This window comes from Ambystoma mexicanum, chromosome 7q (genome assembly GCF_040938575.1).
Source record: "Ambystoma mexicanum isolate Mex_15411 chromosome 7q, UKY_AmexF1_1, whole genome shotgun sequence".
NCBI classification, from domain to species: Eukaryota; Metazoa; Chordata; class Amphibia; order Caudata; family Ambystomatidae; genus Ambystoma; species Ambystoma mexicanum.
In genome coordinates, this window is record NC_090941.1 from 882,891,618 (window position 1) to 882,904,842 (window position 13,225).

The 13,225-nt window shown below is 45.6% G+C and overlaps 1 protein-coding gene across 3 annotated transcripts in view; it reads right to left on the minus strand.

Annotated features, from left to right (window-relative positions):
• The window catches only part of LOC138527989 (glutamate carboxypeptidase 2-like), an 898,418-nt gene that overhangs the window by 602,999 nt on the left and 282,194 nt on the right, over positions 1–13,225 (minus strand). For all 3 annotated transcript variants that reach the window (XM_069639404.1, XM_069639405.1, XM_069639406.1), the window contains exon 5: positions 482–607. In XM_069639404.1, coding sequence (XP_069495505.1) covers positions 482–607 — 126 coding nt within the window. The remainder of the gene's footprint in view (positions 1–481; positions 608–13,225) is intronic.

Sequence of the window (13,225 nt, forward strand, 5' to 3'; positions counted from 1 at the left end):
ACATTAGAATACATAAGAAACAGATGTAATGGAACCCTCACAGACCTAGCATTTGTTATGTGTGGATCCTCAGCTCTATCACAGGTCATCTCTATCAGAAAACCTTCAGTTTGCTTTCAAGTTGCTGATGTCCAATTAAACTGAATCACAAAGTAAAGACCTTTTTTGCAAAGTCTATAAAGTGGAATGGTACATATCTGCTTGTTTGATTAGCAATAACTAGTGTCACTGTTTTGTGGAACTGCAAATGTTGCGCACTTAATGCATTAAATATGCATTCATGTTAAATTGGAGTTTGTATACCTCTTACAAACCACCAAATTGTAAGCATGTGTCCCATTTGTGTGATTATACTTCCTTTGCGAGTCAGATTTCTTTGAAAAGACAATATTTAATGTAGTACCAACACAGATTTTACTGCAACATTTTCAATATTTGAGGTCCAGACTTCAAAGGCTGTGATTTAGGATTCATGCTTTACCTTATTTCCTCTAAATATTCTTCCATATCTGGCAATGACTATCTTTCCAGTGCAGTTAATCTTCATTTCTCGTTCCAATTTAAAAAAGTCTTCAGTGCGGGCATAATTCACATACACCAGATCCCCCTAAAATAACCAAGAGAAATTATGCACTGACTTACGAAAAGGGACAATAAATAAACCACTGAACGTTCAGAAAATGTAATTGTCCTTCACCATGCGCAAGTACCAATAATTGACAGATTATGCAAAGTGATCAAATGTAGTTGTTTTATCAATGCTAAGCATCATAAAAATTAGTAGCTTTCTATGCAGCTTTACAGTACCTTAGTTTCTATCAATGCATAATACCCTATAGGTGTTCCTGTTAACAAATGAAACAGTAATCAATGTAGGGGCCCGCACAAATGAAATTCTTATGCTGGGATACAAACCATTTAACTCCAGAAGGAATAGTTCTCAAAAGCAAATGCTTACCATACTAAAAGGCATCTGGTGGCCGATGAAAATAACGACTGATGTTAGAGAATTATATTGCGCAAACGTGTTGATAGTTCTACGTCAAACTCTGTGGTCACTGTGTACACAATGCTCATTCAGCTTCATTGGAATCGCGTCATGAACTATGGTTATTTGGCCACAATGTCTAAGAATTGGTCATCTTTTTGCACACACATTTCACTAATAGATTTATTTTCTATTGTCTTTGCAGTGCAGTCCATCCTCTCTTGCAAATTCACGAGACATACTCGATCTTACGAAATTAGTTATTTAAGAACGCAAGGATAGTGATCAGTACTTCAGTAAATTAACATTGTTGTCATGCTAAATAAATGCACCTGGATGAAATAGCAGACTTCATAGCAAAGTTGTATCTTATACATTTATTGGTTAAATGCACACTTTTTAATTGCACAGCCATGTATTTTGAACGGATCCACATGTGTCATTTTCATATTTTGGCAGTTGCACTTCACTTATGAAGCACATGCTATCTGGGATTGGTAGACTTTAAAACACTTTTCTTTTAGGTTACATTACTTCAGTACATTGTAATTTCACAGTGCCTTAGGCAGTGGTTCCTATAATAACTGATATTTCCAAAAGACATTGTCCTTAAATAATAATGGCTTATAAACTGTGGTCCCCGTTTAAATGCAAAAAATGAAAAATGGGACGTGTGTTTTTACATATTTAGAAAGTGATGTTTTTTATGAATATTATAAACAAGCACATTCATTTTATTGTGCATATTTATATTCACGTTAGGATTGCAATATGTAAAAACCTTATGTATTGCATATAGACTTATGATACATACACCATAGGGTGTATGTATAATGTAATACAAGCGGTTATGAGTATAGCTCTTTAGCTATCCAACTTGTACTGTGATAACTGAAGGGGGCCATATCAACCTTTGAGATTATCTTACATATTGATTTTGCAAGTTGACCAATGAACATAATGCTTGGCTTCCATTTTAGAAATGTCAATTAAATGGTGGTCCTCGTGGTAAACTCCAGTAATGACAATTCTAAAATATGCTTCTGAACAATTTTTGAGGCTGCCATCTTCATTCACCATTGTAAGTCATAACAAGACCTTGAATATCAGATGGCAGACATGCACCTGCAAAGGTGGTCAATATGACACCTTATGGGAGATTGCATCTGACGGGCTGATGTAGTCATATGGTATTGTACAAATCTGATAGATGGCTCTATAAAATATCAAAGAACGTGACACTGATGAGGCAGAGCTGGTAGGTTGAACCAGGACATTGCAATTTGAAGAAATGGAGATGGATTTCTGGATTGCAGGGAGAGTTATTAGTTAATTGTCCTTTTTTGCAACATTGATTTTCCAATGCTTTTATTTCACTTCATTTTGAAACATACAACTGTATCATTGAAAATCCTATGAGCCATGTTGAGGTGCACGTTTTGACACAGAAATTGCAATCTTTTCTCATCTTGTACTTTTTTTGGCCAGAACTGATTTAATTGCAATGGTGGTAGATTTTTACTTCCCGAGTAAGTTTTCGGTAGGTTTTGAATTACAGGCACATCAACAACAACCCTGTCTGTCTAAACAATAACGCATTCTACTGTCATGTTTCAGAAGACTTCACACATTGCTGATTGACTTTAGAAGGCGAACGGAAGAGAGTAGGGATGATAGAATGGTATTTGCATGTATACTCTTACATTTATATTAAGAATACAGTATGTTAAGGGTCCAACATATGCAAAATAAAGTCTACACATTTTGTAAATGCCAGTGTTAATGATGCGATAAACACAATGTATATATAAAGATAACCACGCTGACTCTTATAAAATGTCCAAGGGTGTTTATTTCAAAATGTAATGGTCAGAATGGCTGCTTCTGATCTTGGGCTCTAAGGGACTGGTGATGATTGGCGCTAGGGCTGTCCCTTTCCTCTCTTAACTTCCCTGGGTCTGGGACCCACCTTCCAGCCCCAGACGTACCTAATGGGTTGTTAGTAACTACCGATCAGTAGGACCTATCTGTTCTACAACTATGACTATACGTGTTCTCCCTAAGACATTGGCTACCTGTCTCCTTAGAGAACATCTAACTTTCCTTCACCTAGCATTGGTTAATCTCTCCAGGAATTGGGACTGGTGTCTTCTTTCACCCAGCATCATGCACACTCCTTTCACAACCTCTGACACTTGACCCTTTCCTGTACTGGACTCTTAATCTATTCTCCTTCCTGCATGTTACTGTCCCTCCAATCTCACTCTGCCTTTCCACCTCCATCCTTCGATCTTACTTCTTTTACCACTGCTATTCTTTACTGCCGCTTGTACTTTCAGCTAGCCCTCTACATTGGTTCCTTTTCCCTCCTTCTCACTACTTCCCCACCTCTTGATATTCCCCTCATTATCATTTCCATCTCACTTAATGCCAATATCCCCTCCTACTCTTCCACTCGCTGGTGCTCTTCCCGCTCTACTACCGTTCCCATTTCCCTACTACCACTACTTTTCCACTACCTTTACTGCTCCAAGACACTCAGGGATATTGTGCCCTGTACACCCTTCTCGCTGTTTCAGAACCCAGGGATATGGTGCCATGCTTACTCCTGTACTACTGACTACCACTGTACCACTTGTATTCCTCCCTTGCCTACTACCTTTACTCCCCTACTACCTTTACTCCGAACACCTACTACTGCTACCTCCACTCCTACTCCTATCTTACCTCTAATGCTTACAGTCTCCTCTCTCTCACACAAACACTCCACAGATGACCTCCTTAACAATAGCCTCCACACTCAGTCGCTCTCACCTGCTGTGGTCTCTTGGACATCCTCCCCAGTCTCCTGTCCTCACCCAACTAATGCGCATCTACACGCACATCTACACACATCTACGCGTGCGCGCGCGCGCACACACACATCTCCTTAAATACCCCATGCACTCCCAATATTTTCCACTCACCCTGTCCAATCACTTACCTGGCTCAAGAGGGAGTAGCAAGTGAGGCTTCAAAGAAGAGGGCTTGTAAACCCCGCCCCCATTTCCAGAAGCATCTCTGGCAAGGAGAGTGGAAGAGTTCCTGAGGAACTGGAGTCCCTGTCCTATGAGGCCTTCTAATGTGCCTTTTTATTCTTAATATCTCTGGTGAGCTGGTGGGAGCCTCATTAATAAGGTCTCCTTTCCTGACTTTGTAGACTTTGCTACACTGCTTTCTTGTGTGGCAGGTTTTGGGCTGCTTGTTGTGTGCTGTGAAGAAGTGTGAGCTGCTGCTCCATGATGGCTTCCCGTTGCTGCCTCCTGCTGCCATTTTTCCCCCGTCAGTGTTCTCCATCATCATAGGTAAGGTGGGGATGAGATGGTGTCTGAACACACTTGCGCGAGCACCAGGAATGTTTAGGATGAAATCCATCCCTTCCCTAACATTACCTGTAAGAAATTATTCCTTAACAAATATAGTCTACCACATTACAAAAGAAAAAATAACTTGTACCACACCACAACTTTGCCAGCTTCACTTTGACTATGGCATTCTTCTAATGCCAACTGCCTTCTAATTGAAGTGAGCATTGCAAATTAGCAGTGGGGTGTCGTGTGAATTAGTGCTTCATTTGCATGGTATTGTTATCAACATTTAATTGACAACATTTTGTGTTCATAGGAAGTTAAACAAAAGCATGTCCAACATTTGAAGAGTTTAATGTGTAAAGATAGTAACCTTATTATTTTTGGAGATTTTCTATATTTTTTCAGTTAAAGCAAATGTGCATGTTCAAGAATACATTGATCATAGTAAACATAATGGTAGATTGTTAAGTGAACGTGGCCGACCTATCCATTTAAGCAGACCTGTTTTATACATCTAATGCATATTTACACTGTGGATGTCAACTAATTATTGGTTGGAATTGTATTTCGTAGTAAATGGAAGATTATTAAGTTAAATGTGCCTGTTGTATATATTTAAGGTTCTGGTCATATTGACATGCAAATTAGCCTGAATGCTGTGGTTGAGCGGTAAGTCAAGTCATATGTGGTAGTTCAAGTCATGGGCTCAGCAGACAGGCATGTACATAATGCAATCATATTAAAATATATTCGGACAATGATCAGAATTCACAAGAACAGAGAATTAAGTCACTTTAGATGGCTGGATTGTGCGCCAATCTTATCTTTGTTATGGAACACGCAAACAGATTGCGTAAAAAATATTTCTGGGATGCACACCAAACAGTCTGGAAAGTGTTCTAATTGTCTCGTTTTGTTATAGTAAACAAAACTAAATGTTCTTGTTAACAATATGTGAGGAGCCAGGAATGAGACACAGACACAAAGGACTCAAGGTTTGGCTATCAACTTTTATTTGAAATCAAAAGGGGGTTGGGGTAATGAATTACTATCTCTATCCTACGAGCTATTTCCCTACCTGAACCAAAAAAAGTAAGGGTTGGTCCATTGTCAAGATGTCCAAAGGAATAAGTGCGTCCTCTGTCCGAAATCCGATTACAAAGTAATTGAGTTGTACATGATATTCTCTCTGGACCTCAAGGCGCACAAATGTTCCAATCAAATGAAAAGTGGATAATGTTCACAGCTCGAGGGAGTCATTCCCCAGATTCCTGTTAGCAATATGAAAGTTTCTTGTAGCCCAAAAGGATGGCTTCTCCTTCTTGGCGCAAACACAGTTCTTGAGGAAAATAGCCCTTCTCCAGGTTCTTTTTCTATGTAAGTTCAAAACCAAGAATTCATGTTTCAAATATTTCAAGATCCTTCGGCATGTGACTTGCTTAAGGATTCTCCTGAACTTAACACACACTTGATTTGCCTCGTAAATTCTTCGCTCAGGTCTTTTACAAATTTCTCTTCACCTGCTATACTCCTGTCATGGTCATGAAGTCAGGGGCACAGGCATGCAGGGGTCACATGCACAGGAGACCTGGGTGGACACTGTCCTGGCGTCTTTGGCACCAGGCTCATGAACAAAAGTAAACAAGAACATCCATTTAACTCCAAAAAGCTTTTATTATGAACATAGCACTTCTGATGCATTAACCTTGAACAGTCCATCCATTTAGCAGCCCCAAGTGTTTTCTTGGGTGTGGCTGCTAATGGATTGCCTTCACACATGCTCACTCTCTAGGAGTGGCAGGGTGTGGCTGGTAAGCCGGCCCTAATGGGCATGCCCACGATCTCAGCTATATAAGCTGCTCCGATCCTCAAGACAGACGCTTCACGTTATTCTGCACTTGCAAGCAGCGTAACGCTCACCATCGCCTGAGGTCAGACTTGCCTTTGAAGATCCTGCTCCCTGGACATCTTGCTTCCTGCCAGCATACTTACCAACTGGGGGAAGCTGTTCTTACCTGTACATCTCTTCGGCGAACCAAGTATTCATCTTTACACTTTCTGGGAACGCCGAAATCTTCATCTTGGAACTGCAGCACGACACGCTCCATCGTCGACAGCAGCGCCTGCAAGGAAAAACAGAAGACAAGGTTAGACATCGAAAAAACAGTCAGTTTAAGGTTGTGCTTTGCCATACTTTGCGCTTTCCTTAAACCATCACTTACCTGCTCTCAAACATTGCGTTAGCATCCATCTTCCATCGGGCCGTGTCTCGTGTCTCACAGCTGCATTGAGGCTGCCTTTCCACCTAAGAGAAGAAAACAGAAGAGACATTATTGTGGGCATACACAGGAGCAACATATAAAGACATTAAACAGAACAAACCGCATCACAAGAGCTCAAGAAAGACTTACCAATCATAAGGAGAAGCATAGTCGCAGCTGGACTGGACTCATCCTTATCAGGGATCAGTTAAGGCACTAGATCCCATTCGATGCGCCCCTGCCAGAAGTAGCAGGACGGAGAGCTTATCTTCCATAATTCAAAGGTGAGCTTTATGGGCCGGCGTATGCTCACGGAAACCGTACTTTGGGTTGAAGGGTTCGAGAGGCACAACAATCACAGATTGGTACACTCACACACTCTTATCTCCACGCAGGAGCAGTATCACCACGTACCACTGCTCACAGCTTTTCTACTGAGGGAGAGGCCTGAAGGGGGTGATTCAAGTTCAGGGAGGGCTGCAACCGTGCCCCAACACCTCTGCAGGGACCACGTGAGCGTAACAGAACGCAAAGCCTCTAATACTCTCTGCCTGGGCTTTATGGAAACTTCAGAAACAGATCAGTTAGCCCTCTTACTAGGGGAATTACGGGCTGAAGTACATGCTTCAAGACAGGAACCCAATGAATTACGGAGGGATCTTATTTTAACTCGAGATAGAACTGACAAATTGGCATGACAAATGCTACAAGCACAAGCAGGACAGGTTCCACTGCCTGGAGTGACCCATTCTTCTAATTCATCCACACCACAACAATCAATACTGGTTCAGGTGGTTCTTCCAGGAGCAGTGCCTCTAGCCCCTCCTGAACTCTTCATCGGCGACCCAAACAAGTTTGCTATATTTATGAACCAATGTCGCCTTCATTTCCTGTGCAGACCAGGAGCCTTTCCTAATGACCAAGCCAAAGTGGCGTTTGTGCTCTCGTATTTAGGAGGTAGTGCGGCGGACTGGTCTATACCTTTGGTAAATCAAGATGACCCTTTACTCCGGAACTTTGGGAATTTCCAACATGAGATGGAGAAATTGTTTGCCCGTCCTACTAAAGGACAAGCTCTGGACAACAAGTTGCTGTCACTCAGACAAGGGAGTCAGGATCTATTAACCTATATTGCAACCTTCAATCGTCTCATAGTACTACACTCTTTTACCGAGGGTTACGTGAAGAAATTAAGGATGTATTGGCGCAAGTGGTGAATCCCCCTGAGAGGTGTGCAGACTACATAGACCTGACGGTGCAACTCGATCATAGGTTGCAGAATCAGAAAATGGATCGAGCTAGATCAGAGGGACAGTCAGTTTACATACGACCTCGTGAGAATCAGACTAAACCACATGAACAGTCTGAGCCAATGCAAATTAGTGGATTACGAAGTCCCCTTACCAAAGCATAAAGAGAAAAAATAAGACAACAAAAGCTTTGCTTATATTGTGGACAAGCAGGTCACTTCCTCCGTGACTGCAGTAAAACCACCCAAGAAAACAGTCGGGGCAACAGACAAAACTGATGAAGAAGAAGAACAGAACTCAGGAAATGCCAATGCCCGGCAAGTGTAGGGGTCCGCTTGTTGTGCATGAAAAAGGAATCTGTACAGACCTCACATCTAGTCCCTCCAGTGCTTTTAGTGAATCACAAGCAACCATCAAAAATACATGCCTTGGAGGCATATATTGATTGTGGAGCTGTGGGTAACTATGTTGGCCAAGATTTGGCTCTCCGAATAGGCCTTCCTCTCTGACAGAAGCAGAAATCGGAAAACTTCATTGCTGTGGATGGTTCTCAGCTATCATCCGGCCCAGTGACACAATACACCGAGAAAGGAACAAGTTACTTACCTGTAACTGTTGTTCTCCAGCATGGGTCTGGCATGGATTCACATGCTCATAAATATTCCCCGTCGTCAGGCCGGGAATCCTCAGTAAAGAAAAAAAACCAGTATGAGTTTCGTTTCTGATCTGTCTTTCTTAGTAGTAACCAATCACTGGTCTCTGGGTCATACTGCCCCCAGCCAATGTCTGCCCTCTCCCTAAGCCCCGCCTCTGGCAGCCATCCTCAGATTTGGTAGCACGTAAAGTGGCAGTATGACCAAGTGAAGAGCCGCAGAGGGGTAGGAGGGAGGGTTCACATGTGAATCCATGCCAGACCCATGCTGGAGAACAACAGTTACAGGTAAGTAACTTGTTCCTTCTCCAGCATGGGGTCTGGCATGGATTCAAATGCTCATGAATATAAGAATACATAGCAGTACATACATGCCCAACCACGGGAGGTGGCAAGGCTCAACATTAAGCATTACATAAAACTCAACATTAAGCATTTCTTAACTCCTCACCAGGCTCACCTTAAGCGAACAGGTTGCACAGCACTGTTTGGCCGACCCTGGACTCCTCCCTGGAATCCCGGTCGATGCAGTAGAATCTCGTGAAGGTGTGGTCGACCTCCACGTAGCAGCCCTGCAGATGTCTAGCAGGGGGCACACCAGACAAGAACGCCATGGTAGCAGCGACCGCTCTGGTCGAATGGGCTCTCGGACGGCCGGGCAACGGTCGGTTCGCCAACCGATGACAGTGCATGATGCAGTCGGAGAGCCATCTGGAAATGGAAGCCTTCGAGAGAGCCTTCCCTTGGTTCACAGGTCCAAAGTTCACAAACAGCTGTGATGCCCTCCGAAAACTCTTCGTTCGGTCCACGTAGAACTTCAGCGCTCTAGCTACATCCAGCAAGTGCAAAGTCCTCTCGGCCGGCGACGAAGGCGACGGGAAAAAGACTGGTACTACCAAGGGCTCGTTGAGATGGAAGTCCGACGGCCCCTTGGGCATGAAGGAGGGGTGCGTCCTCAGCACTACCCTCGTATCGTGAAAGGTCAGGTATGGGGGCTTACAGGATAGTGCCTGGATCTCTCCCATGTGTCGTGCGGAGGTGATGGCCACCAGGAACGCGGTTTTCCACGACAGAAACTTCAACGGGGCCGAATGCAATGGCTCGAATGGCAGACCCATGAGCCTGGTCAGCACCACGTTGAGCTCCCACGCCGGGGCTGGCGCCTTCACCGGCGGGAATGATCGAAACAGTCCCTTCATAAATTCTTTAACCAGGCGATGAGACCACAGGGATGACCGCCCTGCAGTCCTAGTGTATCGGGAAATCGCTGCCAGGTGTATCTTGATTGAAGCATGAGATAGTCCAGCTTTGGCTAGCGACAGAAGGTACGGGCATACTTGAGGGGCCGTAATCCACAGAGGGTTAATCTTCTGTGCACGGCACCAGATAGAGAACCTCTTCGCTTATGTCCGTAGCACTTGAGAGTTGAGGACGCCCTGGCCTTCGGAAGAACCTCTCTGCAGTCGGCCGGGATATCGTATACTCCAAACTCTAGTGCTGCAGGAGCCAGGCCTGCAAGTTCAGCGACTCCGGGTCGTGATGAAGAATTGCGCCTCCTTCTCTGGAGAGAAGATCTGTGCCCGTCGACAGCTTGACTGGTGGGGACGCTGACAAGTCCAGAAGGTCCGGGAACCAGATCTGTCTCGGCCACGCTGGTGCAACGAGAAACATCCTGCACAGGGACCTCTTGAGCTGGTTGATGAGTCGGAGCAGCAACGGCAACTGAGGAAACGCATATCGGAATAGGCCGTCCCAGGGGACCGAGAAAGCATCGCCCATGCTCCTCGGTTGGGGAAACCTGCTGGCGAACCTCTGGCACTTGGAGTTTGTCGCCGTCGCGAACAGGTCGATCTGGGGTTGAAAGAATCGGTCCACTTGATCCTGGCGTAGTTCCCACTCATGGCACGAGCGCAGCTCTCTGCTGAGTGAGTCGGCAATGGTGTTTTTTATCCCTGCCAGATGAAACGGCACCAGGAACATCCCTTGAGCAATGGCCTAATGCCACAGGTCCTGGGCTTCCTTGGATAGGGCCGGGGACCTGGTTCTGCCCTGCTTCCGGATGTAGAACATCGTGGTGGTGTTGTCGGTGAAGATCCTCACCACCTTGCCCTTGAGGGACGGGAGAAAAGACGTGAGGGCCCAGAACACTGCCCGGAGCTCCAGGATGTTGATGTGGAGCGGCTTCTCCTCCGGGAGCCAAAGGCTTCTCGCGTGAAGATCTCCGGTGTGCGCTCCCCACCCCTCCAGGGAGGCATCCGTCGTCAACGTCGCCTGGTGGGCCGGGGTCTGAAAGTCTGTCTCTGCCGCTAGTTGAGCGCAGGTGCCCCACCACCGGATCGCTCGTCGGAAGGTCTCATTGAGAGGGATCCTGTCCTCGAAGCTGCCCGTCGCTTGAATCCAGCGGGCGTCGAGGAACTCCTGTAGAGGGCGCATCCGAAGCCTGCACAGGCGCACGAGATAAATGCAAGAGGACATCATCCCGAGGAGGGACTTGATGGACCTCACTCTGGCCACGTCTGTCACACTCACCTGAAAACTCTGCAGGAGCCGATTCTCTCGGCCTCTGCTCTCCTATCTGAATTCTGTTCTCTCTCTCTCTCCTGTGGTTCTTTCTGTAAGGGTAGGTAAAGAACAGGTTAAAAACTATACCAGGCCCTGATAACAACCCCCTCCCAGCTACCTGAGTGTGTGCAGTGTTTTGGGGCTCACCTCCTAATGTGGTAAGGCGGTCTCTCCGTCCTGGCTCAGCAGGGGCGCTATGGTGCGGGGCCAGATGGCTGTTGTGCTGTATGGGATGCTGTCCCAGTTTGTGAGGGTTGCGGCGGATGACCGCCTCTTCGAGTCTTTTGTTGTTCCTGAAATTCAGGAATAAGTCCAAGGGAAGTTTATTCACTGACCCTTATATGGCTGATGTGAGAGTTCAATGTCCAAGTGTCCGCTGAGGCCCAGTTACTTCACTAGGCGCAGGTGAAGTTGCGACCCAGTTACTTCACTAGGCGCAGGTAAGGATGAGGCCCAGTTACTTCACTAGGCGCAGGTAAGGAGAAAAGAAGTATGTCCTTTGGGGTTCTTGTACCAGAATTGTCTATAGTGACTAATCCGCCTTTCTTTTGTCTTTTCGGATGAACTGCAGAAGCCAGATGGTCCGCGTGATGAAGATCGAACTGAAAAGACGATCGGACCAGCCAAAGAACAGGTGAGTAGAAAAACAAAGCTTACTAATGCTTTCTGTTGTTTTCCTTTTTGCAGGTGCGGAGCTCGAGGACGCAAGGATGTCATCCGGCCAAGGATCGGGACTGCAGGAAGCCGTAGAATAGCTCCGGAGACTGAACCAGGTAAGCGTGTGCTCACTGCTACAGAGAAAACACACAAAGCAAGTCCTGCTCTTTGGGCATGGCCTTTTATAGGGAGCCTCGCCCAAAGACTAGTAAAATGAACAGGAAGTCCCTCGCTATTCTATGGGGGTAAGCGGTTTCTAAATGGAATCATGGATATTAACCTGACCTTGCCCTCTAAGCTCTTACCCATACTGCACCCGCCCAATTTCTCCTCGTGTTACCATGAGCTAGGTGTTAGGCAGAAACCTGTGCAGTTCCCTTAGGGACCACTGCAAAAGATTTAGGACTACAGGTGTTGGCAGTAAACCCACTTGGTAGCAGTCTGTACCACCCAGATTCACCTGGTAGCTGTGGTTGAGCAGTCAGACTTCCCTCAAGAAGAGTTAGGCAGTATGTAAAGTATACACAATAGGCACTCAGACACAATAGCACAAGCAAACACTGACCAGAGCTTTGCTATCAAGGTATATAATTATTTATTTAAAGACACACTTGTTGAAACACTCCAGCACTATTATTGTAAATCACTTCAAACACAGTTCCTATTAATCTATATACATCCATTATTCCTGATCAGACAAGTCTTAGTTAACACCACTTATTTCCAGACAGAGGTGAGCGCTTAACTATAGATGGCACTCAAATAAGTTAACGAAAAAGGGAGGGAAAAAGGCAGAATGTAGGAAAACACCCCACACTAGGAACTCTTAAGCAAGGCAGGAAAGTCAAAAGTTACTTGTGAGTCGAAGTCCATAGGCCGGGCCCACACTTTTAGAGAGCAGGGCACAAATGCACCCAAGATCACACAATCACAACAGGCTTAAAAAGTCTTGCAGGGAGTTCAGAAAGGTTTTAGTTAGGCTCAGAAAAGTTTAGCCAGGCTGTCCCAGGCTAACCCAGGTTCGAAAGCTGGGGGCTAAATCTACCCCATACAGTTGGTTGCAAGGGAAGCCAGGCGGAACACGGTACCTTATGTGGAAAGGATCCTCCAGCGGGGGCAGTTGTTCCTGGCAGCGGGTGCAAGTCGCGGCGTGGTCCAGAGGAAGAGACGATCTCGACGTGGAGGAAAGATGAAGGACGTTGCACTGCCAGGGAAGAAACCAGCCGCGGAGGTTTCCAGTTAAAGGTACCACCCTTTGTTTTGCAGTTGTGGTAAAATGTGGTATCCCGGTTGCTGGGGTGCTTGGCACGGACAAGGCGGCCACGAGATGCTCCAGGAAGCGAAAATGGAAGGCAGACTTGTTATCCCCACCAGTCGAAGGAAGAAGACTCTCCGGATTGGAGATCTCCTCGGTCGTTGGAAGTGGTGAGACGGTTCAGCAGGGCTCCACCGGTGGTGTCGTCGTTGCAGGTCGGCTCAGCTTCTCCCTCTTCTGAAGAACCAGT